This window comes from Microcaecilia unicolor, chromosome 3, assembly GCF_901765095.1.
Source record: "Microcaecilia unicolor chromosome 3, aMicUni1.1, whole genome shotgun sequence".
In the NCBI taxonomy this organism is placed as follows: Eukaryota; Metazoa; Chordata; class Amphibia; order Gymnophiona; family Siphonopidae; genus Microcaecilia; species Microcaecilia unicolor.
In genome coordinates, this window is record NC_044033.1 from 482,536,233 (window position 1) to 482,562,757 (window position 26,525).

A 26,525-nucleotide genomic window follows, 5' to 3' on the forward strand; every position below is an offset into this window, starting at 1 on the left:
CTCGGTGATCACCCCACCCCTAAAGCGTGGCCTGACATTTGAGTACCGGCACCTTTCTCGCTAGAAAAATACACTGGTTCTTGTGTTAGTTTTTGCACACCTCAGAATTTCTCAGTGGCAGCACCCAACAATGTGCAGAACTAAGGTTTTCTTCCCACATCAATGCAAATGAATAAGAGCAAAGCAGTAGCGGAGGGCTTACAGTGCAAACCTTTTCCTGTATTATTCAAAGAAATACAAATAAATCATTTTATTACACAGTGAGTAAAACTGATTGGTGTGTTTTCCCCTTCCCCTTTGTACATGTAAAGATGTGATAGGTATTTACAAAAAAAGTTTCCACAGTTTATTGAGTCTGATTTATGTGAATTTCAGAAAGTGATTAAATCCCAGCCAAAGTTAAAAGGATGTTGTTAAAATATATGTCTAGTAGCACTTTAGAAATAAGTTGTATTAAAGTTATGCAACACCACAACACTGTGCAAGAAGTTATTGCTTTCTAAATTGCTGCAGCAGTCAGAAACTTTAAGTTAACAAAAATGACACAAACTGTATTATCGCATCTTCGGCTTGGCACCTCCTCATTTGAATTATTACATGCTGTGAAACAACTAAACACTAAAACCTGAATTAAAAAAAAATAAATAAAAACCAAACCACTCATAAGAATTTAAACACTGTGCTCAACAAACGTGCTGTTAGCAACAAAAACTGGAAAGGCTGGATAGGAGAGGAGGGAGAAACATTATAAAATATGCTATAAAAATAAATTATAGAGCACAAAAACCTCTAGTCAGCCTAAATGGCCCTAAAACTCTTGCCTGTTTTCTTGGCATACAGGCTGTCTCCTTAGACTTTATTTTTTCATACCATATTGGCAAGTTAATTGCATTGGAAGTTTAACATGCGTCTTCCACTGGTATTCGGTAGAAAAGATTGGCCGGGAAGTTGCTGCCAGTGGTAGCTGATGCCCGTGGCACTGATCCTTTCAGCTGCCGTGAGTGGCAAGAAGAGAACTTCAGCGCACCATCCCGGGATCTTCTTTCACCGCGAGTTCATGCGCAGCTGGTGAATGACAATGCTTTCTACAAGGAAAAGGAGACAAGAAAACCACAAAGACAGCAGGACGCGTTAAGATACGCGATTCAAAAGGAAAAGATAGCTCAGCATCCCCTCCACAGAGCTGTTAGTAACCGTCCCACCTTGCACGTAATTAAGAACAATTCATAGTGAAGGTAATGACATTCCACAACCGAGTAAGTGAACACTAGGTTTACGTTTAACAGCAGTCCTTCAAAATACAGAACAAACACATTCCTGTAATTTTGTTTTCTGTATATTGAAACTCCGTATCTTAAAACCTGTTGTCCCAATGATTTTCATTAAAAACCTGGAGCCGTGCTCCCATCTACATCACAAGGGGCACTTCTACGGTGTTTCTCTTTAATGAAACGTACCGCAAAGGTGGAGTGCCATTCTCAGTATTTTCAGTTTATTTGGACTCTTTTTGCCACTTTTCTCATTTTTTTGTTCATTTTTAACTCTAACAAAATTCCTAATCAAATTAAGATCCCACAAATTAAATACTAAGAATTGTGTTTGGGTATAGTGGAGGATTGCTGTAATACGTTACCATAAAGAGGCACACGGTTATGCTGAGGAGGACAGTCGAAAACAAATGAGAAGATTAAAATGCTTACCTAAAAAAAATTTCACAAAGTAACATAGCAACACAGTACATGACGGCAGATAAAAACCTGCATGGTCCATCCAGTCTGCCCAACAAGGCAGCCAGAGTTACATTATTATTATACGTGTAGCATAGTCACATTCATTATCAATATATGATTAAACCAACAATCCCAGAATATCACTAACTAAAAACATTATACTCACTAATGATATCTTCCCTTCCTCCACTGAGATACACAGCACCCACACTCATAGCACACGATAGGAATGTGATATAAAATACCCATATTTGATCCTGATTGCTTAGTCATTTATGGGACACAGAGTGTAGAACTCTGCCTGACACTGGCCTTAATTCCCAACTACTGGATCTGCCATCTAAGCACTGCCCCTGCCCATCATAACACATTAACAGCCATGAGGTCATTTAAATTTTCCTTTGATTCCATCCTCTCTTTATATTATCCCGTGTATTTTTGAATTCTGTTAGTTTTTGATCCCTCCCTCTCCACAAGGAGGGTACTGCAGGCATCTACTACCCTCTCTGTGAAAAAGAATTTCCTGATATTACTTGTCACACTTTGGGATGGGTAAGCCCTTGGGCTGCAGCCAAGTTTGTGCCACCTACTTGACCCAGAGGTCAGGCAGGCCCCGACTGGTAGCAGGCGAGTCCTGCCCCGGATAGAATGGACCAGAACTGGAAAAAGAAAGATGTGCTGGAACTCAGCAGCTGAAGAGAATAGGAGCAGAAGACACATGGAGGCTGGAAGCTGGACTGAATTGGAACTGGAGATGTACCGAGGCTGGAAGCTGGAGAAGGCTGGAACTGGAGATGAACTGAAGCTGGAAGCTGGAGTGACCTGGGACTGGAGACGAACAGAGACTGGAACTGGAGAAGAACTGAAGCTGGAAGCTAGAGGGAGCTAGGACTGGAGACGTACAGAGGCATCAACTTCCACAAAGAAAGGCTTTTCAGGGTCAGGGTGTCATAGTACCGGGGTTGTGGTGAAGGCTTGTTTCAGACAGTCAAAATCTAGAATCACTTTCTTAGGCCAGTCCTGGGTGTTATCTTCCTTCGAAGTAAGAGTGGTTAGGGGTGTTGCTATAGATGAGTAGGCATGGATAAACTGACAATAGTAATTTGCGAAGCCCAAGAAACGCTGTAAGACTTATTGCCCCTGGGGGTGAGGCCAATCAAGGACAACTGCTAGCTTAGTAGGATCCATCTTAAGACCTTGATCAGATATAATATAGCCTAGAAAATGCAACTCGGTTAGCTCAAAGATGCACTTCTCCAATTTAGCATAAAAATGATTCTCCCAAAGTCATTGCAGGACCTGTTTTACTTGTTCTCGATGTTGAGCAAGCATCTTGGAATATATCAAGATATCGTCCAAGTAGACAAGAATGCAGTTCTGTAACAGATCCCGGAAGATGTCATTTACAAAGTTTTGGAAAATGACTGGGACGTTGGTGAATCTGAATGGCATAATTAAATACTCATAATGTCCGTCTCTTGTGCTAAAAGCTGTCTTCCATTCATCTCCCTTGCAGATGTGAATCAGGTTGCATGCTCCTCTCAGATCCAGCTTGGTGAAGATGCGGGTGCCTTAAAGACAACTGAACAGTTCTGATATCAACAGGAGTGGGTATTTATTCTTGACCGTAATGGCATTTAGCCCTCGATAGTCGACACATGGAGGTACGGTACCATCCTTTTTCACTACAAAGAAGAAGCCTGCCCCAGCCAGGGAGATGGAGTGACAAATAAACCCCCTCTGAAGATTCTCAGCTATGTAGTCAGACATGGCTTGGGTCTCAGGCACCGAAAGTGGCTACACTCTTCCCCAAGGTGGCATCTTACCCAGCAGGAGATCGATAGGACAATCATACTCTTGATGTGGTGGGAGTGTCTTGGCTTGCTTTTTAGAGAACACATCAGCATAGGCCACACAAACCCGATGCAGACCATCTGGAATACTTATGTCTATAAAGGCTAAACCTACAGTGGACCAAACAGTAGATGACAGGTGCTGCCCCAGGTAGTGATTTCATTAATCTGCCAGTGTCCAAACAGTTGATGACAGGTGCTGCCTCAGGCAGTGATTCACTAATCTTCCAGTCTATTATAGGATTATGCTTCTGTAGCTATGGTAGACCTAAAACAATAAGATTCACGGACCTCTGGAGCATGTAGAAGAAAATGGACTCCTTATAGAGAACCCTGATCCTTAGGCATACAGGTACTGTTTTAGCTTTGATGTGTCCCTGGATACTCCCATATACTGAAGAGACCAGAATGGCCCTTGAAAGATCATGAGTGGCGATCCCAAAAACCCAAATGAGGGCCTTGTCTATTTATTTATTTATGGCATTTATACCCTGCATTATCCCAAGCAACTTCAGGTTCAATGTGGCTTACAAAGCACAGTGAAAAGAAGCATATAAGGAAAACAATGTATAATACATTACGCTCATTTTCAAAAGTATAAAACCATTCCAAAGATAAACACTGCCAAGATAACACAAACTTGTGTAGAACTGTAATCCTAAACTAAGCCTGGTGAAGCTCCCCTGCGGAAAGAAATTTCCTAAAGAGAAATGACTTCAACAGTTTGGAGAAAAGTAATTATCTTGATATTTGATGGCATTCACCATTTAGTACCTTGAAAGGAGAAATTAGTGGCAAAAACTGATTTATATGTGATTTTCCTATAATTGGGGAGATGAAGTCGGAGAAAATTTCTAATGCCAAAACGAACATTACGCAGAGGAAGCCTTATCAAATGCTGCATATAATCCGGCACTACACCATATATTATTTGGAAAGTTAGGGCACAGAGTTTGAAGATGACCCTAGCTTTAATAGGGAGCCAATGCAGCTTACACAATAATGGAGTAGTCCTTTCAAAGCATGAAACTTGAAGGATCAAGCTGCTATATTCTGGGATGTTTGTAATCTTTTAAGGTCACTCTTCTTACGGCTAGCATATATAGCATTACAGTAATCTCAGTACCTCTCCACTCTCATCTCTCCCTACACTCCTCCCTGGGAACTCCGTTCACTGGGTAAATCTCTCTTATCTGCACCCTTCTCGTCCACCGCTAACTTCAGACTCCGTTTCTTTTATCTTGTTGCACCATATGCCTGGAATAGACTTCCTGAGCCGGTACGTCAAGCTCCATCTCTGGTCATCTTCAAATTTAAGCTAAAAGCTCACCTTTTTGATGCTGCTTTTAACTCCTAACCCTTATTCACTTGTTCAGAACCTTTATGTTATCATCCTCACTTTTAATATTCCCTTATCTCTTATTTGTCCTGTTTGTCTGTCCTAATTAGATTGTAAGCTCTGTCGAGCAGGGACTATCTTTTCATGTTCAAGTGTACAGCGCTACATACATCTAGTAGCATCATAGAAATGATAAGTAGTAGTAGTAATCGAACTGAGTTAGGACTAGAGATTGTACTAGTAACCCGAAGATGTCAGAAGGAAAAATGGGTCTAATATGCTTCAATTTCCAAAGGAATTTAAAGGATTTGCTAACCACAGAGGAAACCTGAGGTTCAAACATGAGATACCTATCAATAATGACACCTAGTATTCCCAGAGAGTGCTCCAGGGGGTAGAAAATACAGTGGTGGAAATAAGTATTTGATCCCTTGCTGATTTTGTAAGTTTGCCCACTGACAAAGACATGAGCAGCCCATAATTGAAGGGTAGGTTATTGGTAACAGTGAGAGATAGCACATCACAAATTAAATCCGGAAAATCACATTGTGGAAAGTATATGAATTTATTTGCATTCTGCAGAGGGAAATAAGTATTTAATCCCTCTGGCAAACAAGACCTAATACTTGGTGGCAAAACCCTTGTTGGCAAGCACAGCGGTCAGACGTCTTCTGTAGTTGATGATGAGGTTTGCACACATGTCAGGAGGAATTTTGGTCCACTCCTCTTTGCAGATCATCTCTAAATCATTAAGAGTTCTGGGCTGTCGCTTGGCAACTCGCAGCTTCAGCTCCCTCCATAAGTTTTCAATGGGATTAAGGTCTGGTGACTGGCTAGGCCACTCCATGACCCTAATGTGCTTCTTCCTGAGCCACTCCTTTGTTGCCTTGGCTGTATGTTTTGGGTCATTGTCGTGCTGGAAGACCCAGCCACGACCCATTTTTAAGACCCTGGCGGAGGGAAGGAGGTTGTCACTCAGAATTGTACGGTACATGGCCCCATCCATTCTCCCATTGATGCGGTGAAGTAGTCCTGTGCCCTTAGCAGAGAAACACACCCAAAACATAACATTTCCACCTCCATGCTTGACAGTGGGGACGGTGTTCTTTGGGTCATAGGCAGCATTTCTCTTCCTCCAAACACGGCGAGTTGAGTTCATGCCAAAGAGCTCAATTTTTGTCTCATCTGACCACAGCACCTTCTCCCAATCACTCTCGGCATCATCCAGGTGTTCACTGGCAAACTTCAGACGGGCCGTCACATGTGCCTTCCGGAGCAGGGGGACCTTGCGGGCACTGCAGGATTGCAATCCGTTATGTCGTAATGTGTTACCAATGGTTTTCGTGGTGACAGTGGTCCCAGCTGCCTTGAGATCATTGACAAGTTCCCCCCTTGTAGTTGTAGGCTGATTTCTAACCTTCCTCATGATCAAGGATACCCCACGAGCTGAGATTTTGCGTGGAGCCCCAGATCTTTGTCGATTGACAGTCATTTTGTACTTCTTCCATTTTCTTACTATGGCACCAACAGTTGTCTCCTTCTCGCCCAGCGTCTTACTGATGGTTTTGTAGCCCATTCCAGCCTTGTGCAGGTGTATGATCTTGTCCCTGACATCCTTAGACAGCTCCTTGCTCTTGGCCATTTTGTAGAGGTTAGAGTCTGACTGATTCACTGAGTCTGTGGACAGGTGTCTTTCATACAGGTGACCATTGCCGACAGCTGTCTGTCATGCAGGTAACGAGTTGATTTAGAGCATCTACCTGGTCTGTAGGGGCCAGATCTCTTACTGGTTGGTGGGGGATCAAATACTTATTTCCCTCTGCAGAATGCAAATAAATTCATATACTTTCCACAATGTGATTTTCCGGATTTAATTTGTGATGTGCTATCTCTCACTGTTACCAATAACCTACCCTTCAATTATGGGCTGCTCATGTCTTTGTCAGTGGGCAAACTTACAAAATCAGCAAGGGATCAAATACTTATTTCCACCACTGTATATCTATGGTGAAACTAGTGAGTAGGTTCTGGTCAAAGGATTGGTAAAACATGAGGAAATTAGTTTTATCTTCGTTTAGCTTTAATTTAAATTCCGAGGTCCATGATTCCATCAAGTTAAAACTGCATGATCCTGTGAATAATGTCAAGATGGTCATGTTTAAAAGGGATAAAGAGTGTGAAACCATCTGCATAGATGGAAGTTTGAAATTCCATAGATTCTAATCTACCTCCTAAGGGTGCCATCACTGCATTAAATAAAACTTGATAAAATTCAGCCACCTGCAGATGACCAAGGAGGAGAGAGGATGCCCACCATTTTCACCTGCTAAGATCTAGATTTAAGGAAGCCCTGGAACCACTGCAAGATCAACCCACATAACACAAAATGTTCCAAAATGTTTAGTAAGAGCTCATGATCTACAGTATCGAAGGCACTAGACATGTCAAACTGCATGTCTAAAATCTTGTTGCCTAGACTAATGTTTTTCCTAAAATCTAATACTAAGGTGGTCAGGACCATTTTGTTGCTGTAGCAGGGCTTAAAGCCAGATTGTGATTTGTGCAGAAAAAGTGATCCATAAATTGTGTAGCTACTACGCCTTCCATAGCTTTAGTCAGTAAAGGACTAGAAGCAATTGATCTATAATTAGTAATGTCACATGCAGGAGCTGAAGCATTTTTTGGAATGGGTGTTAGTATTATAGAACCCTTCTGCTTGGGGAAGAGACCAAGAGTTAGCATAAAAGAAACATGAGTCTGGAGCAAATCTATAAATGTTTTAGGAGCAGACTTCAGTCCTCACCCTTGTCACCTCCACACCCTTGTCACCTCTCGTTTAGACTACTGCAATCTGCTTCTTGCTGGCCTCCCACTTAGTCACCTCTCCCCTCTCCAGTCGGTTCAAAACTCTGCTGCCCGTCTCATCTTCCGCCAGGGTCGCTTTACTCATACTACCCCTCTCCTCAAGACCCTTCACTGGCTCCCTATCCGTTTTCGCATCCTGTTCAAACTTCTTCTACTAACCTATAAATGTACTCACTCTGCTGCTCCCCAGTATCTCTGCACACTCGTCCTTCCCTACACCCCTTCCCTTGCACTCCGCTCCATGGATAAATCCTTCTTATCTGTTCCCTTCTGCACTACTGCCAACTCCAGACTTCGCGCCTTCTGTCTCGCTGCACCCTACGCCTGGAATAAACTTCCTGAGCCCCTACGTCTTGCCCCATCCTTGGCCACCTTTAAATCTAGACTGAAAGCCCACCTCTTTAACATTGCTTTTGACTCGTAACCACTTGTAACCACTCACCTCCACCTACCCTCCTCTCTTCCTTCCCGTTCACATTAATTGATTTGATTTGCTTACTTTATTTATTTATTTTTTTGTCTATTAGATTGTAAGCTCTTTGAGCAGGGACTGTCTTTCTTCTATGTTTGTGCAGCTCTGCGTACGCCTTGTAGCGCTATAGAAATGCTAAATAGTAGTAGTAGTAGTAGGTAGCTAGGGCAACGGTCTAAGATACATTGGCCCCCTTTTACAAAACCATGCTAATGGCTGTCGGTGTGGTAATATCGACACAGTCCACTTTGAATGGGCTGTGGCAGCATTAATGTGCGGCAGCCACTAGCACAGCTTTGTAAAAGAGGGCCGTTGAGAGGTAGAATATTTTGAAAGAAAATGGTTTACTGTTTCATGGGACGGCAATGAAAAGGAGGACCAAACTCTGTCTGCAGCTACACAGAAGCTAGTTTTGGTTTGCTTATTAAATATACTGCACCATGATCTTTAAGATGAAGTATCGCTTCCCTGATTCTGACAATTTTCTAGTCATAATAAGTGGAAAGTTGGAGCACAGAAGGAGTGACCTCAGTGACTGTTTATTCTTTTGTCAATATAAGTTTACTTATCAGTTTATATAGCTTATATGTGTTTAAAGTAATACCACCGATTTGATCTTTAAAATATTGAAGCTTGGCCTGTCTGATCTTTTTCTTGCACGCTCTGATAGCAATTTTCCACTTCAATTTTTTTCTGTTGGTTTGTTTTTTTGACCATATCCTCTCAAGCTTTCTACAGTTTTTCTTCAAAAGTAAAGTAGCATGATTGAACCAGGGAGAGATTTTCTGAAGAAGTACAGTCTTAGTTTTGAGAGGGGCAATAACGTCTTAGGTATGACTGCAAATCTCATCCCACTTATTCAAAAAGCCCTCCAAATTTGCTTGAGGATGCTGTTGTGCATTATAAACTGAGGACCAGAACTTTGCAACATCAATTCTACCCCTAGATCTAAGGGGGAAAGAGGCTACATTAGCTTTGACTGATTTTGTATGTTCTTTCCAGTAAAGAGTAAATTCAAATTTCATACAGTCTGACCAAGGAACAGAGGACAAGGAAGGAGAGCCTAAGTGAAATATCAGTTTGAGTAGATCTATGAGTTACCAGATCTAGCAGGTGACCTCTGTTGTGAGAATAAGGAGTGAAAGTTTGATTAAATTGCCATGAGATGAAAAACTCTAGTAAGCTTTTAGTGTTAGAGTCTCTAAAATCATTGAGATGCAGGTTAAATGTCCCCCACTAGTGGTACATTATTGAACTTGATGCATATAGTGAAGATAAACTCAGTGAAAGCACTTACAGAGGCTAACCAGCTTCCCAGGGGATGGTAAAAGAGAGTAATACAAATGGGCTCAGATAGCATTGTTTCACTAATTTTGCAAGCAAAATATTTGAGGTTACAGAAATTCAGATGGGACATCAGATCAACTTTAAGAATGAATTTATATATGATGGCAATATCACTACCTCTCTTCTTCATTCTGGCTTGATGGAGGACTTTATATCCTGGAGGACAAAGCTCATCCCCAGAGTGTAACCAGTGATTAGGAATAAACCAGGTTACTCGTTTTCTAACCAATTTTTGATTATATCAGTTTGTTCACTACAGATCTGGCATTTATGTACTCAATAGGAATTGGAAGAAATGAATTGGAGGAAATATTATTGACCTACACATTAACTAAGTGACGCTGAGGGGGAAGTAGTTTTAAGTCTCGCCTTAGCTTGAGAGTGGTGCAGTTCGGATACAGAGTGTTTAATTGTTTCTGCAGCTCTAGCCTGACAGTAGAATCTATGACTATTCTGGTTAGCTCTGACTCGACGAGAGGTCAGGACTGGGATACTTTAATGAGCTTCTAAAGACACAGTTTGAGGGCCCAATAACAAAGAACAAATCAATAAACTACAAAGCCATTTTACAATATTCACTTGATCCAACACACACCCAAAGTAACGCGCAAAATGAAATTTCCTCTTGCTCTAGAGTCAATGAAGGCCTCAGTGGTCTTGGTTAAGGCCAAGCAGTGCCGGAACCAGGAACTGGGTGCGGGGAGTCCAGGCCAATGAACCTAGTGTTGTTTCTCCTGCCAGAACTAGGCTTGAGAGTTTCCTGACTTCCTTGAACATTTCAGGGCATAATGTCCTGCCTCTCCACAGTAGAAACATAAATTCAAGGACATGTGTCTTTGCTTCTCTTGTTCGGAAATAGAAAAGCGACCCAACTGCATAGGCTCCCTGAATCCGAAGGTATGGTTTCCTTACTGGAGGGTTGAATAGGATGCTAAAACTGGGGCGCCAGCTGAACCACCTGGGGGGGGGGGGGGGGAGGATTGTCTTTCCCAGGCTCACTCCTGGAACTGGATATCCACCCAATTACAGAGGCAAATAAGACCATCCAATGAGGGATTGAGATCCCGACCTGTCAGATCATCTTTAATATGTAGTGATAACCCTTGTCAGAAAACTTCCACCAGACTTTCAATTCAATTCTAAGGCCAAAGTATGAAATCATATGACGTAAGTCTCCAATGTTTTCGGCCCCTGGCTCAGTCATAGAAGCTCAGATGCTATGGAAGAGACCTTCCCTGGTTCTTCAAAGACCTTTCAAAATTGTTTCAGGAAGGCATTAAGGCAGTTGAGCACTGGGATGCTCTGTTCCCAGAGTGGTGAAGCCCACGCAAATGCTTGGCCTGTCAGTAAGAAGATTATGTAGGCCACTCGGCCTTGATCAGATGGAAAGTCTCTGGCTCAAAGTTCAAAAATTATTAAGCATTGGTTGATGAACCCTCTGCAAATCTTGGGTTTGCTGTTGTATCTAGGAGGGGGTGCCAGATGGATTGCAGAGGAGACTGAAGTATTTATTGTTCGAGCTTATTGCATTCGCAATCTGTCACGCTTTGGGATGGATGAGATCTTGGGTCACAGCCGGGTTTGTGCCACCTACTTGACCTGGAGGTCAGACAGGCCCCAACTGGCAGTGGGTGAGTCTTGTTCCACCTAGGATGGACCAGAACTGGGAAAAGGAAGATGTGCTGGGACTCCGCAGCTGAAAAGAGTAGGAGAAGAACACACAAGGAGACTGGAAGCAGAAGTGAGCTGGAACTGGAGACATACCAAGGCTAGAAGCTGGAGAAGGATGGACCTGGAAATGAACTGAAGCTGGAGTAAGCTGGGACTGGAAACAGAGACTGGAACTGGAGATGAAATGAAGCTGGAGTGAGCTGAGACTAGATATGAACAGAGGCTGGAAGTTGGAGAAGAACACTTCAACTGGCTTCTAGAAGCTCTAGACGATCCACTGCGAAGATGAAGTGTCCCACAGTTCTCTATAAGGTCCTTGGAACCCAAACGTTATCAAGGGCACTCCTAGAAGTGCTGTTTCCTGGGCACTGGAGACCTACCTAATTTAAAAAAGTTAAATTCTGTATAGGATGAAAGTGAGAATAGGGTTAATGTGTTATTCTTCTTATATTTTTCTGATTTTAGCTTAATTCCTTGTCAGCTTCCCAGCAATATTCTTTCTGTTTTAATGTGTTTCCATTACCCATGGATATTTGAATTTCACAACAGAGTATGTCAGAAGACAAACCCAGTTCACCCATCCCTCTCTCAGCAAAGTTGAGATTTTTTTCATTTTTGTAGTTTTTAAAGTCATATGAATGTTTATGCAATATGTGTAAATGAACAGTACCTACAACTGAAGCCTTGCTTATTGGCCCAATTGATCACAGGTTTCCAACTTGTATTAATTCAACTCCTGTCAATAATTCTTAATAAACTAGAACATTTATAATGCATGACTACACCTTGCCACTAGATGGCAGTACTTTCATTACCTAATGCCACATTTGCAAGCTGTGACACCCTGTTTTTGAATGAACATAATGTTGTATATGAGTTTTCAAATTAACATGAAGTTCCCTTTCTTCAGGCATGTCTAAGAAGTTCAAGAACACTATTACATAGCACACAGAAATCTGGATTGCAACCTATAAAGAATAGTTTTCTCCAGAAGAATTTCATAGTAACATAGTAGAGGAGTGTGGTAGCCGTGTTAGTCCACTCTTAAGGTTATCAATAGAAATCAAACAAAATAAAACATGGAAAAGAAAATAAGATGATACCTTTTTTATTGGACATAACTTAATACATTTCTTGATTAGCTTTCGAAGGTTGCCCTTCTTCGTCAGGCCAAGCCACAAGATACCACCGTATCTGCTCTGACCCAGGGGACAGAGACAGACACCTTAAAAGCCTGACTGCATCCTTCAAACAGAAAGGCTACAACCCCAAAATAATCTCCAAGAATATTGCCTCCTCCCTCAAAACACCCAGGGAGAATCTGCTACAGTACAAGGAGAAAAAAGCCACAGGCAGAATCCCCCTTGTAGTGACATACAATCCAGAGCTGGAAAAACTGAGGAAAATCATAAGAGATCTACAACCTATACTCCAGGAGGATGAATTACTGAAAGAGATATTCCCATCCCCACCAGTACTGGCCTTCCGACAGCCACCCAACTTAAAACACAAGCTAAACAGAAGTAAACTTCCATCACAGACTGAAAAGGAACAGAAGGGCACACTTCCCTGTAATGTATCCAGTTGCAAACTATGCCAAAACATTTCACAGGACCCCACAGTCATCCACAAAGGAAAGATATTCAACATAAAGGAATCTTTCACTTGCTCATCTTCCAATGTGGTATATATCATTCAGTGTAAAAAATGTAACGAAGGATGCTATATTGGAGAAACAGGCCAGATGCTTAAGACAAGATTCAATTTACATAGACATCACATGAACACTACTGGTGCCAGTAGGGCTCCCACCCCTGTTGGTCAGCATTTTACAAGACCAGGACACTGTACCAGTGATTTCACAGTGAGAATCCTGAAAGGTAACTTTAAAACCATACAAGAACGTAAGACCTTTGAAGTCAGAATGATTGAATATTTTAACACCCAACGGAAAGGACTTAACAAGGATCTGGGGTTCCTAGCCCATTATAAACCATAAAGCTGTATTTCTCTGTTGCTCACCCTCCCCTCACCTATCCACACCTATCCTGTTAGAATATCAATGATATGCTTTGATGTCCCCATGCATACCTCCTACCCACCCCCATCCTCCCACCCTGTCAGACTGTCATAGTAATGCTTGAATGTTTTCACTTATATACACTGTCAGCTAGCACATTTGCTTATTTCCGATCTGACGAAGAAAGGCAACCTTCGAAAGCTAATCAAGAAATGTATTAAGTTATGTCCAATAAAAAAGGTATCATCTTATTTTCTTTTCCATGTTTTATTTTGTTTGATTTCTAATGATAATAGTAACATAGTAAATGATGGCAGATAAAGACCTCAATGGTCCATCCAACCTGCCCAACAGTCACACTCATTATCAAGTCATGGTTAAAACAACAATAAATGTGATATAAAATACTTGATCATTGTCACTCTTTGGCATTTCTGGGACAGAGACCATTGAAGTTCGCTTGGCCTTGTCCTTAGTTTCCAATTACTGAAGTTGCCATTGAAGTCTACTCCAGCCTATCCAAATCCGTCTTGCCAACTGCGGGACACGGACTTTACAGGTCTGCCCGGCACTGTCTTCGCGTTCCAAACTCCTGGAGTTTGTCAAAGTCCTCTCTAGCCTATGCTAAACCAGATTGCCATATATGGGACCCTGACCGTACAAGCCTACCCAGCATTGGCCTTGTTTTAAAAGTATTTCCATGTAACTTAATTGAGTGTACCCTAGTCTTGTACTTTTTGATAGAGTAAAACAACAATTCACTTCTACTCATTCTACACCACTCAGGATTTTGTAGACCTCAATCATATCTCCCCTCAGCCATCTCTTTTCCAAGCTGAAGAGCCCTAACTTCTTTATCCTTTCCTCATATAAGAGGAGTTCCATCCCCTTTATCATTTTGGTCGCTCTTATTTGAACCTTTTCTAATTCCACTATATCTTTTCTGAGATATGGTGACCAGAACTGAATGCAGTATTCAAGGTGAGGACGCACCATGGAGAAATACAGAGGCATCACAGCATTTTCAGTCTTCCAATTTCCTAAGTTCTTCTTGCAATTTTTCACAGGTTCAATTGTGTAGAGTGAAAATGGAATGAGAGAGAACAGAAAACAGAACATGAGAACGGCGTGACAGCAGAGTACTAGACTAAGATTACCAACAGTGTGGTGAAGTTAAATTTGGAGCGTTCACAGTTTATTTTGGGTTTATTGACACAATGGACACACATGACAGCGGGATCCTTCTCTACATCAGCACTGTTTAAGAGGATACTCCATCTGAGAAGTGGTATCTCTGCAGATACATTTGTATGACTGTCATTTTTAAAGAACTAATGATTTTAGGCAGGGAGGACGGGCTTAGTGTGATGATGGTGAAGGAATGCTTTATGGAGGAGATGGATCCTGAACCATGTATGGTATGATGCATTTATCTAAGCACTACTATAATATTAATAATAAATTAGTGAGAGTACTAAACCTTTCCTTCCAACCCTCCAGCAATGTCTCTCACAAATATATTAAACAGAATCAGCCCCAGCACCGACCCCTGGGGCACTCCAGTGATCACTTTACTTTCCTCTGAGCAGGTTCCATTTACTACCACCCAGTGGCGTAGGAAGGGGGGGGGCGGTGGGGCGGTCCGCCCCGGGTGCATGCCGCTGGGGGGTGTCGGCGCCTCACTGGTTCCTTGCTCTCTCTGCCCCAGAACAGGTTACTTCCTGTTCTGGGGCAGAGAGAGCAAGGAACCAGCGAGGCGCCGACACCCCCCAGCGGCGTGCTCTCGGCGGATTGGCCCTCCTACCCGCCCCTCTACCGCCTTCCAGGTATGTTCTCGCGGGCGGGCGGGGGGTGTTGCGCTACGGAGGGGGGGAGGGTGCATTGCGCTGCACCCAGGGGGGGGGGTGCGCAGCGGCGACCCGCCCCGGGTGTCAGCTGCCCTCGCGACGCCACTGCTACCACCCTCTGTTGCCTGTCGGTCAACCAGTTTCCAATCCATTTTACAACTTTGGTTCCTAAGTTCAACCCTCTCAGCTTATTCACGAGTCTTCCGTGAGGGACCGTATCAAAGGCTTTGCTGAAATTTAACTAGATTACATCTAGCGCATGTCCTTCATCCAGTTCTTTGGTCACCCAGTCAAAGAGATCAATCAGATTCGTTTGGCAGGATTTTCCTTTGGTAAAGTCATGTTGCCTTGGATCCTGTAACCCATTGGCTTCTAGAAAATTAACTATCATTTCCTTCAGCAGCGACTCCATTATTTTTCATATCATCGACGTGAGGCTTACCGGCCTGTAGTTTCCCACTTCTTCCCTGTCCCCGCTTTTGTGAAGAGGGAACACATCAGCTTGTCTCCAGTCCTGAGGAACTTCTCCTGTCTCAAAAGATCTATTAAATAAATCCTTAATAGGACTCGTCAGGACTTCTCAGAGCTCCCTCAGTATCCTGGGATGTATCCCATCCAGCCCCATAGCACACAGCCATTAATAAAAATGAGTGCGTGAACACTTACCAACACCTATTTTGTATGTGGTAAGGACTCATGCGCTAATCCTGTGCTAACCAGTTAGTGTGCAGTAATGTAGCTGCACTGATTAGCGCAGATATGCCCACTCTCTGTTCCCAGACATGCTCCCTCCGCAGAAAAATAAAAATTATTTTGTAGCATGCAAATACTTTTTCTTTCTACTGAAGATGTTCTAAATATGGAGGGTACATAAATGCTAATGCAACAGAAATGGCAGCCATGCTTTTGGCCCCAAAATACTGGTGGGTGGGGGTAGGTCACAGAAAAGGGAGCCATGGCAGGATCGTGTTATATCGAAATTGCGTGATGCATTATTGTGAGATTTTATTGTATTTAAAATGTAATACTTATAAGTATGATATCCAATTGTGTGTTTTTACACATGTGCATGTACATTGCAAAATTACTTTGGGATGCCTCAGCATATCCCACGGTAAACTTTCTTAAGCTGCGGTAATCATACGCTAATGCTTACCACAGTTTAGTAAAAGGAGCCCAAACATGACCCTGACATTGAATATCAGGGTTATATTCAGCTTATGACAGTCAGTGGTTTTTAACGCTGCTGACTGCTGTGGGCAGAATTTTGGGGTGTATATGTTTAGTTTAGGCCTGCAAAATAATAGGCCCAGATTAAATAGACAGTGGCTGTGGCAGTATGTCGCACGTTTATTCAATGCAGGTGACGGTGTGTAGCAGTGTTTAATTGTCAGTGCCGGCAGTTAGATTCACATGTCTGCTGCCGCAACAGAATATCAGGCCCATAGATTTTCATTCTAGAAAGAAAACATGCATTGACTGAGGTGATGCAGTTCTTCCTGCTTCTTCATGGAATGCTAGCTTTCCACCCCCTCACCACCAGACCCCAATCTACTTTGATGCAGACCACAACCCACGTTTGAATCATTCATTTCATTTATATTGCAGAACCAACATCACTATCAGGTTAAATCTCTATTGGACATGTACCCCCTTCCATTCCCCAGTATTAAAAGATTTAAAATGATTAATGGCCAAGACAGATGAATATTAGTTGGTTATTCCATGAATGAGAAACTGGACCATGAATTAGTATATATATCACCCAGTAACAGACAGGGGGTTGGTTTTCAAGGTAGCTGCACATACCCCCTTGGCCCATGGCCTTAGCCCTTGCCCCCTCCAAGAGAAACAGAGTTGCTGGCTGAAGATTTCTTCAGTTCTATTTTCATAGACTGACTTTCGGCACGAGGCTCAAACTTTGTCAGATTTCCTGTTCCCAGGCCTGTCACTACTGGCTTTCCTGCTTTCATACCTTTTGACACAGGAATGCGAGTAGGTGTTGGACGCTGCGAAGACCCATCCTGTGTGGTCTAGAAAGGGAAAAGAAAGCATCCATTAGACAAGAGCTCTGAGATTCCCTTTTCAATACCAAGTAATGCATGAAACATAAAACACACACTGAAGTGATGTATTTGGGCTAGAGAGTCATTCAGAAGAATAATGTTACCCAGAACTCACACACCTTGATGTCAAAAATTTAGAATTCTAAGTGTAGCCATGATACAACCAAATTCTGTCAACACTTAAGGAGAAAAACACCACAAAACATGAAAGCAACAAAATGCCCTCTGTTCCTAGAAACACATTGTGGTCAATTTTTCAAAAGCTTAGTTAGGATCTAAGGAATAATGTGGACAGATTCATAAAATCCACATTAGTGAATTTTCTGTCATGTAAGAGGGTACATATGTTTAGCTGAATTAAAAAGAGGAGATTCAGGGGGCATTTGAGGGGAAATTGAGGAAACTGCATATGGAACTATGCACATACATTTAGGGCCCTGCTTGCTTATTCATTTATTTATTTGGATTTATTTACCACCTTTTTGAAAGAATACAGCAAGAATAAATCAAACATAAGCAATAGACAATTACAGCAGTAAAAATATTCACATAACAATACAAATTATGGCGTGGAGGGGCATAATTGAACGAAAACGTCTATCTCCATGGGCGTTTATCTCCGAGAACGGGTCCGTGAAGGGGCGGACCGAACCGTATTTTCGAAAAAAATAGACGTCCATGTTTTATTCGACAATTTGTGAGCTGGGCATTTTTGCTTTTCAGCGATAATGGAAAATGAAAGCGCCCAGCTCAAAAACGAATAAATGCAAGGCATTTGTTCGTGGGAGGGGCCAGGAGTCGTAGTGCACTGGTCCCCCTCACATGTCAGGACACCAACCGGGCACCCTAGGGGGCACTTTTACAAAAACAAAAAAAAAAGGTAAAAGAGCTCCCAGGTGCATAGCACCCTTTCCTTGTGTGTTGAGCCCCCCAAATCCCCCTCAAAACCCACTGCCCACAAGTCTACACCATTACTATAGCCCTAAGGGGTGAAGGGGGGCACTTACATGTGGGTACAGTGGGTTTGGGGGGGTTGGACGACTAAGCATTAAGCAGCACAATTGTAACAGGTGGGGGGGGGATGGGCCTGGGTCCACCTGCCTGAAGTCCACTGCACCCCCTAACAACTGCTCCAGGGACCTGCATACTGCTGCCAGGGAGGTGGGTATGACATTTGAGGGTGAAAATAAAAAGTTGTGAAACATCATGTTTTGTGGTGGGAGGGGGTTAGTGACCACTGGGGGAGTCAGGGGAGGTCATCTCCGATTCCCTCTGGTGGTAATCTGGTCATTTAGGGCACTTTTTGGGGCCTTATTCGTGAAAAAACAGGGTCCAGGAAAAGTGCCCTATATTCTAGCTACAAACGCATACTTTTTTTCCATTATTGGCGAAAGGCGCCCATCTCTCCTCGGCCGATAACCACGCCCCAGTTCCACCTTCTCCACGCCTCCGACATGCCCCCATCAACTTTGTACACTTTCGCAATGGAGTGCAGTTGAAAACGTCCAAAATCGGCTTTCCATTATACCGATTTATTCGTTTTTGTGAGATAAACGTCTATCTCCCGATTTGGGTCGAAATCTAGGCGTTTTTCTCTTTCAATTATAAGGTGGATAGTATTCTACTTACAATGTCAACACAATGTGTAATAGAACATTTTAATAACCTGTAGGGTATAAGCAAAGATGGAACATTTATATAGGTAATAGAGTAAGGAGTTATAAAAATGCTAAATAGTAGTAGTAGGAGTTAGAAAATAAAGTGACTAATTTAAAGAAAGTTGCACATGAGGTCAGAGAGGTGATTAAATGTTATCTCAGCTAGGATAAGAATGGATAAACAAAGGCACGTGTTTTTAGCGCGCACTAACCATGAGAATATTATAGGCTTCTACATGTTTAGCATGTGCTAAAAACGCTAGTGTGCCTTTGCAAACAGGGCCTGTGGAGGGGCATAATCGAAAGGGACACCCAAGGTTTGTTGAGGACGTCCTCGCAAAACGTCCCGATGGAGGGGCGGGGAAACCCATATTATCGAAACAAGATGGATGTCCATCTTTTGTTTTGATAATACTGTCGGGGACTCCCAAATCGTGAAATATAGGTCATCCTTAAAGATGGTCGTCCATGATTTTCGGCGATAATGGAAACCAAGGATGCCCATCTCAGAAACGACCAAATGCAAGTCCTTTTGTCATGGAAGGAGCCAGCATTTCTAGTGCACTGGTCCCCCTGACATGCCAGGACACCAACCGGGCACCCTAGGGGACACTGCAGTGGACTTCATAAAATGCTCCCAGGTACATAGCTCCTTTACCTTGTGTGCTGAGCCCCCCCCCCCAAAACCACTACCCACAAATGTACACCATTACCATAGCCCTTATGGGTGAAGGGGGCATCTAGATGTGGGTACAGTGGGTTTGTGGTGGGTTTTGGAGGGCTCGCTGTTTCCTCCACAAACGTAATAGGTAGGGAGGGGGATGGGCCTGGGTCCGCCTGCCTGAAGTGCACTGCACCCACTAAAACTGCTCCAGGTACCTGCATACTGCTGTCATGGACCTGAGTATGACATCTGAGGATGGCATAGAGGCTGGCAAAAAATATTTTTAAAGATGTTTTTTGAGGGTGGGAGGGGGTTAGTGACCACTGGGGGAGTAAGGGGAGGTCATCCCCGATTCTGTCCGGTGGTCATCTGGTCATTTGGGCCACCTTTTTGTGCCTTGGTTGTAGGAAAAAGAGGACCAGGTAAAGTCATCCAAGTGCTCGTCAGGTACGCCCTTTTTTTTCCATTATGGGTCGAGGACGTCCATGTGTTAGGCACGCTCAAGTCCCACCTTCGCTACACCTCCGACATGCCCCCTTGAACTTTGGCCGTCTCTGCGACGGAAAGCAGTTGGGGACATCCAAAATCAGCTTTCGATTATACTGATTTGGACGACCATGTGAGGACGCCCATCTTCCGATTTGTGTCGAAAGATGGGCGTCCTTCTCTTTCGAAAATGAGCCTGCTAGTTACATAAAAGGACCACATTCAAGCACAATAGCCATAGTGTGTTTGAAAATCGTTGGCATTTGCGTGGACCGAAAAGTACACATATACTTTGCATTTAGGTACCCTATTGAAAATTGATCTCCAAAGTCTATATTTGCAGGTTTATATGAAATTATAAAATCAGTAACATAGCTAAAAAAGCAATCTGAAGCATTTAAAAAAAAAAACCTGTTACTACACCACTGGTGAGTTCTTAATACAAAAAATCTAGGAAAGGTAGTTAGACAAAATCTAGTTTTCTATACACTTGTATCCAGAGTTCTAGAAGATGATGGCAGATAAGGATTACCTGATCCACCCAGTCTACTCAGCTTTCCTGCCTGAGAATATATCAGAGAGCTTTGTTGCCGTTTCATGTTGGTTGACCATGGAGCTCATTTTCAAAAGAGAAAAACGTGCAAATTGGTATTTTCAAAACCAATTTTTAGATGTTTTTTCTATGAAGCCCATCAGAAGTGCATTCAAATCAAAATGGGGTGTGTCAGGGGCGTGTTAAGGTCGGGATCTGGGCGTTCTTAACACGTAGACATTTTTCAGCCATAATGGAACAAAACAAAACCATCCAGGACTAAAACTAAGATGTTTTGAGCTACACATGTTTTTATAATGAATAAGGCACAAAAGGGTGCTCTAAATGACCAGATGACCACTGGAGGGAATCAGGGGTGACCCCCCCAATAACCCCCAGGGGTCACTGACCCCCTCCCACCCCAAGAAATGTGAATACAAATACGATTTAGCAGCCTCTATGACAGCCTCAGATGGTGGAGCCAGGTCTATTACAGCAGCATGCAGGTCCCTAGAGTAGTGTAGTAGTCAGTGCAGTGCACCATGGGGTAGGGGACTCTGGTCCCTATCTTCCTCTACCTGTCACATTTGTGGTGGAAACTGTGAGCCCTCCAAAACTCACCAGAAACCCACTGTACCCATATATAGGTGTGCCCCCTTCACCCATAAGGGCTATTGTGTACAGCAACGGGCAGTGGGTTTTGGGGGGCTCAGCAGACAAGATAAGAGAGCAACAGTGAGATGTGTACCTGGGAGCATGTTTTTGAAGTCCACTGGAGTGCCCCCTAGGGTGCCCCATTTATCTCCTGGGATGTCTGGGAGACCAGTCTACTAAAAATGCTGGCCCCTCCTACATCCCAATGGCTTGCTTTTCTACGTTTTTCACTTAGACTTTTTTTTTTTTTTTTTTTTTTAATGGATCAAAAAAACAAAAACATCCAAAGTACAAAACCTTGTTAGAAACAGTATTTTCAAAAACAAAAGATAGATGTTTTTCTTTTTGGAAAATGAACTTCTTTCTTATTCTGATTTTGGACATTTTTTTTTGCAAAACGTCTAAAGTTGGACTTAGACGTCATATAGAAAATGCCCCTCTATGCCTCCACTTCCTGCAAGCTTGACGTAACCTTATCACTGCTCTTTGCACACTGACTTTTGTTTTTTCCCCTTAATGATCTCTCAGAGGGTATGCAAGCAAAACATGGATTTGAATCTTTTTGATGTTCTGTGATTGATCATATCCTGACCGATATTAGAGGCGGTGACAGAGACTGCTACAGAGTGAACAGCGCTGGATCTATAGATTAAAATCGCTGGAACCAATGGGTTTAAACATGTCTGTGAATTGGATTTGTTTTCTGTAAAACACTCAACTGTTTATGTTTTGATTTGCTGACGTGGTGATGTCTAATCCAATAGCAACTTATTTTGCCCACTCTGTATGATGATTGACTGTGAACATTTCAGCGTTCTTTTTAAACAGCAGTGTCATTTTTTATTTTTGCACTGAATTTCAACATGCAGTGAGAATGTGAAGTGCCTTTGTAGTGAGTAGAATTGGCATTGCAACAGTAAATGTAACTTTCCAACATCAACAGAAACTTATTATTATCCTTCATTGCAGAACTGGAAGATCCGTGTCTGTAAATTTGAAGATCCCCCGATGAAGTCGGTCAGGTGAAACGTTTACCTGTCAGGATCTTCATTTGACTGACTTAAGTATAGCACAATGCAAGAATTCAGTGTTTGTTAAAAATATTAACATTAAAGAAATGCTGGAGTTCCAAGGATCTAAGGATCGTCTATAGTCAACATTGGCAATGAAGACTGGACTAAGCTTTTATAATAATAATTTAAAAAAGAAGAAAAAATATGTGATTAAGATTCAAATACAGAAGTAATAGGTTTTTTGGACCAATGATTGATGTGGCTCATGACACACATAAGTCGTACTTTGGTATGATAGTGTGATCATGTAGCAGGTTCTAAGGACCTTTTTTCCTATTTTGAAAAAAAAAATTAAATAAAAAACAAACAAGATTTTTTGACAATTTGACAATTGTTTTGTTGGTGTTGGGCAAGTGATGTAATCATAAACTGGAAGTTCTTATTTCTTTGGTGCTGACACTACTATATATGGAAGAACTTTATTTATAAGCCACTGGATTGTTAATTACTATTTAAGAGTCAGGGGGCTTTTCCTGCTGCCACCAGTTCCTATCTCTGATTATCATAGATGCACCTATATTCTCATAATTTCCCTCAGTTTCCATCTCTTTACGGAAAAAAATCAGAAAGTTCTCTGATCACACTGAAGTCAGAAAGTAGGTATTATTTCATTGGTTAGGGTAGTGGCACTGTATATTTGAGCAAGGATCCCTAACTGCCAGAATTTCAGGTGCCCCACTTGATTAGAAACAAAATGATGGCCACTGCACTAAGAATGGAATGTCGTCTCTTCATTCAGTAACCAATTACCAATCATATACTAAGAGATTTTTGAGGGATCAATAACGGATAACCAAATTTATAGTAATTAACTCTCAACTAATAAGAAAGGATAAGGCTATAGCAGAGAGTCTCATTTGGTCCTCTTGCAATTTTTCACAATTCTCTTGCGATTTAACAACTTTAAATACCCCCCCCCCCCCCCCGTTTACTAAGCCGCGCAAGAAGCTGCCATGCGCTAATGGGCTGTGTCGGCATTGCACGCGTCAACTGCTAGCGTGGCTTAGTAAACCAGGGAGTTTGTGTCACCAGCGGATTTAATTATCTGACTAGTTATTCCCATTTCTAGATCATTTATAAATATGTTGAAAGAAGCGGTCCCAGCACAGAGCCCTGGAGAACCCCACTAGCTACCCTTCTCTATTGAGAATACTGACCATTTAACCTTACTTTCTGTTTTTTCTCTTTTAACCAGTTTTTAATCCACAATAGGATATTACCTCCTATCCCATGAATTCCTGATTTCCTTAGGAGTCTTTCGTGAGGTACTTTGTCGAATGCCTTTTGAAAATCAAGGTACACAATATTGGCCGGCTCACCTACCACATGTTTATTTTACCCCTTCAAAGAAATGTAGTAGATTGGTGAGGAAAGATTTCCCTTGACTAAATCCATGTTGGCTTTGTCACATTAATCCATGCTTATGGATATGTTCTGTAATTTTGTTCTTTATAGTAGTCTCTACCATTTTGCCTGGCACTGATGTCAAGCTCACCGATCTATAATTTCTCAGATCACTTCTGGAACCCTTTTTAAAACTTGGGGTTACATTGGCCACCCTCCAATCTTCCAGGACCTTGCTTGAATTTTTTAAAGATAAATTACACATTACTAAGAATAGCTCTGCAAGTTCATTTTTCAATTCTATCAGTATTCTGGGATGTATACCAACCAGTCCAGGAGATTTACTACTCTTCAATTTGTCAAATTGCCCCATTACATCTTCCAGCTTTACAGAGATATGTTTCAGTTTCTCTGATTCATCAGCACTGAATATCACTTCTGGCACTGGTATCTCTCCCACATCTGCCTCGGTGAAAACTGATTCATTTAATCTCTCCACTATGGCCTTGTCTTCCCTGAGTGCCCCTTTTTTCCCTCAGTCATCTAGAACAGTGTTTCCCAAGTCTGGTCTTGGAGTATCTGTTGCCAGTCAGGTTTTCAGGATATACAGAATGAATACACATGAAAGAGATTATCATACAATGGAGGCAGTATAAGCAAATCAAGTTCATGCATATTCATTGTGGATATCATGAACACCTGACTGGCAAGGGATACTCTAGGAATGGATTTGGGAAACACTGATCTAGCAGTCCAACTGATTCATTTACCGGCTTCTTGCTTCTAATATACCTAAAAAAGTTTTTATTATATGTTTTTGCCTCCAATGCAAAGTCTCTCTTTCCCTTGCTTATCAGCGCGTTGCATTTGACTTGCCATTCTGTATGCTGTTTCCTATTATTTTCAGTCAGATTCTTCTTCCATTTTCTGAAGGATTTTCTTCTAGCTCTAAAAGCTTCCTTCATCTCACATGCCAGGACACCAACTGGGCACCCTAGGGGGCACTGCAGTGGACTTCAGAAATTGCTCCCAGGTACATAGCTCCATTACCTTGTGTGTTGAGCCCCCCAAATCCTACCCAAAGCCCACTTCCCACAATTGTACACCACTACCATAGCCCTTAGGGATGACGGGAGCCACCTACATGTGGGTACAGTGGGTTTTGGGGGCGGGGTTTGGAGGGCTCCCATTTACCACCACAAGTGTAACAGGTAGGGGGGGATGGGTCTGGGTCCGCATGCCTGAAGTGCACTGCACCCACTAAACACTGCTCCAGGGAGCTGCTGTCATGGAGCTGGGTATGACATTTGAGGCTGGCAAAAAATATTTTTAATTGTTTTTTTGGGGCGGGAGGGGGTTGGTGACCACTGGGGGAGTAAGCGGAAATCATCCCCGATTCCCTCCGGTGGTCATCTGGTCACTTGGGGCACCTTTTCGAGGCTTGGTCGTGAAAAAATTGGACCAAGTAAAGTAGGCCAAATGCTCGTCCGGGCCCCCCCTCTTTTTTGCATTATCGGCCAAGGTCGGCCATCTCTTAACCACGTCCCCATCCCGCCTTCAGTACGCTGCCGACACGCCCCCATGAACTTTGGCTGGCTCTGTGACAGGAAGCAGTTGAGGGCTGCCAAAATCGGCATTCAATTATGCCGATTTGTGTCGAAAGAAGGCCACCCTTCTCTTTCGAAAATAAGATGGATAGTCTCCATTTTGAAAGTTAAATGCTAACATATTGGATTACTTGTGTCTACTTACTCCAGAGATTACATCAAATCTGATCATATTATGATCACTTTTATCAAGTGGCCCCAGTACCATTACCTCCTGCACATCTAGCCCAGTATCCTCTTTCCAACAGTGACAAGTACCTGGCAGAAACCCAACTCGTGGCAACACTCCATTCTACCAATCCCAAGGCAAGCAATTGCGTCCTCATGTTTGTCTCAATAGCAGACTATGGACTTTTCCTCCAGGAACTTGTCCAAACCTTTTTTAAACCCAGATACGCTAACCGCTGTTACTACATCCTCTGGCAAAGAGATTCAGAGCTTAAGCATTTGTTGAGTGAAAAAATATTTTCTCCTATTTGTTTTAAAAGTATGTCCATGTAATTTCCTTGTGTGTCCCCTATTCATTGTAAAAATCAATTTTCTTCTACTCGTTCTATACCACTCAGGATTTTGTAGACCTCAATCACATCTCCCCTCACCGTCTCTTTTCCAACTTGAAGAGCCCTATCCTCTTTAGCCTTTCCTCATATGAAAGAAGTTTCATCCCCTTTATCATTTTGGTCACTCTTCTTTGAACGTTTTCTAATTCTGCTATATCTTTTTTGAGACACAGCAATCAGAACTAAATGCAGTACTCAAGGTGAGGTCTCACCATGGAGCGATACAGAGGCATTATAGTATTTTCGATTTTATTCACTATCCCTTTCCTAATAATTCCTAGCATCCTGTTTACTTTTTTGGCCACCGCCGGACACTGAGCAGAAGATTTCAGCGTATTATCTACAATGACACCTAGATCTTTTTCTTGGTTGCTGACCCCCAAGGTGGATCCTTGCATCTGATAACAATGATTCAGATTATTATTCCCAATGTGCATCACTTTGCATTTGTCCACTCATCTTCCATTTGAATACCCAGTCTTCCAATTTCCTAAGGTCTTCTTCCAATTTTTCAAAGTCTGTATGTGTTTTAACAACCTTGAATAGTTTTGTGTCATCTGCAAATTTAATCACCTCATCCATTGTTCTGATTTCCATATCATTTATAAATATGTTAAATAGCACCGGTACCAGTACTGATCCCTGCTGCACTCCATTGTTCACCCTTCTCCATTGAGAAACAAGACCATTTAACCCTACCTTCTGTTTTCTGTCCAATAACCAGTTCCTAATCCAGA

At 42.4% G+C, this 26,525-nt stretch overlaps 1 protein-coding gene across 3 annotated transcripts in view; it reads right to left on the bottom strand.

Annotated features, from left to right (window-relative positions):
* Positions 1-235: 235 nt before the first annotated feature.
* The window catches only part of FILIP1 (filamin A interacting protein 1), a 240,896-nt gene continuing 214,606 nt past the window's right edge, over positions 236-26,525 (bottom strand). For 2 of the 3 annotated variants that reach the window (XM_030199051.1, XM_030199053.1), the window contains 2 exons: positions 16,954-17,177; positions 236-1,085 (listed from right to left, as the gene is read on the bottom strand). In XM_030199051.1, coding sequence (XP_030054911.1) covers positions 16,971-17,177 — 207 coding nt within the window. In that variant the 3' untranslated portion in view covers positions 236-1,085; positions 16,954-16,970. The remainder of the gene's footprint in view (positions 1,086-16,953; positions 17,178-26,525) is intronic. The other variant, XM_030199052.1, reaches the window with a different exon arrangement.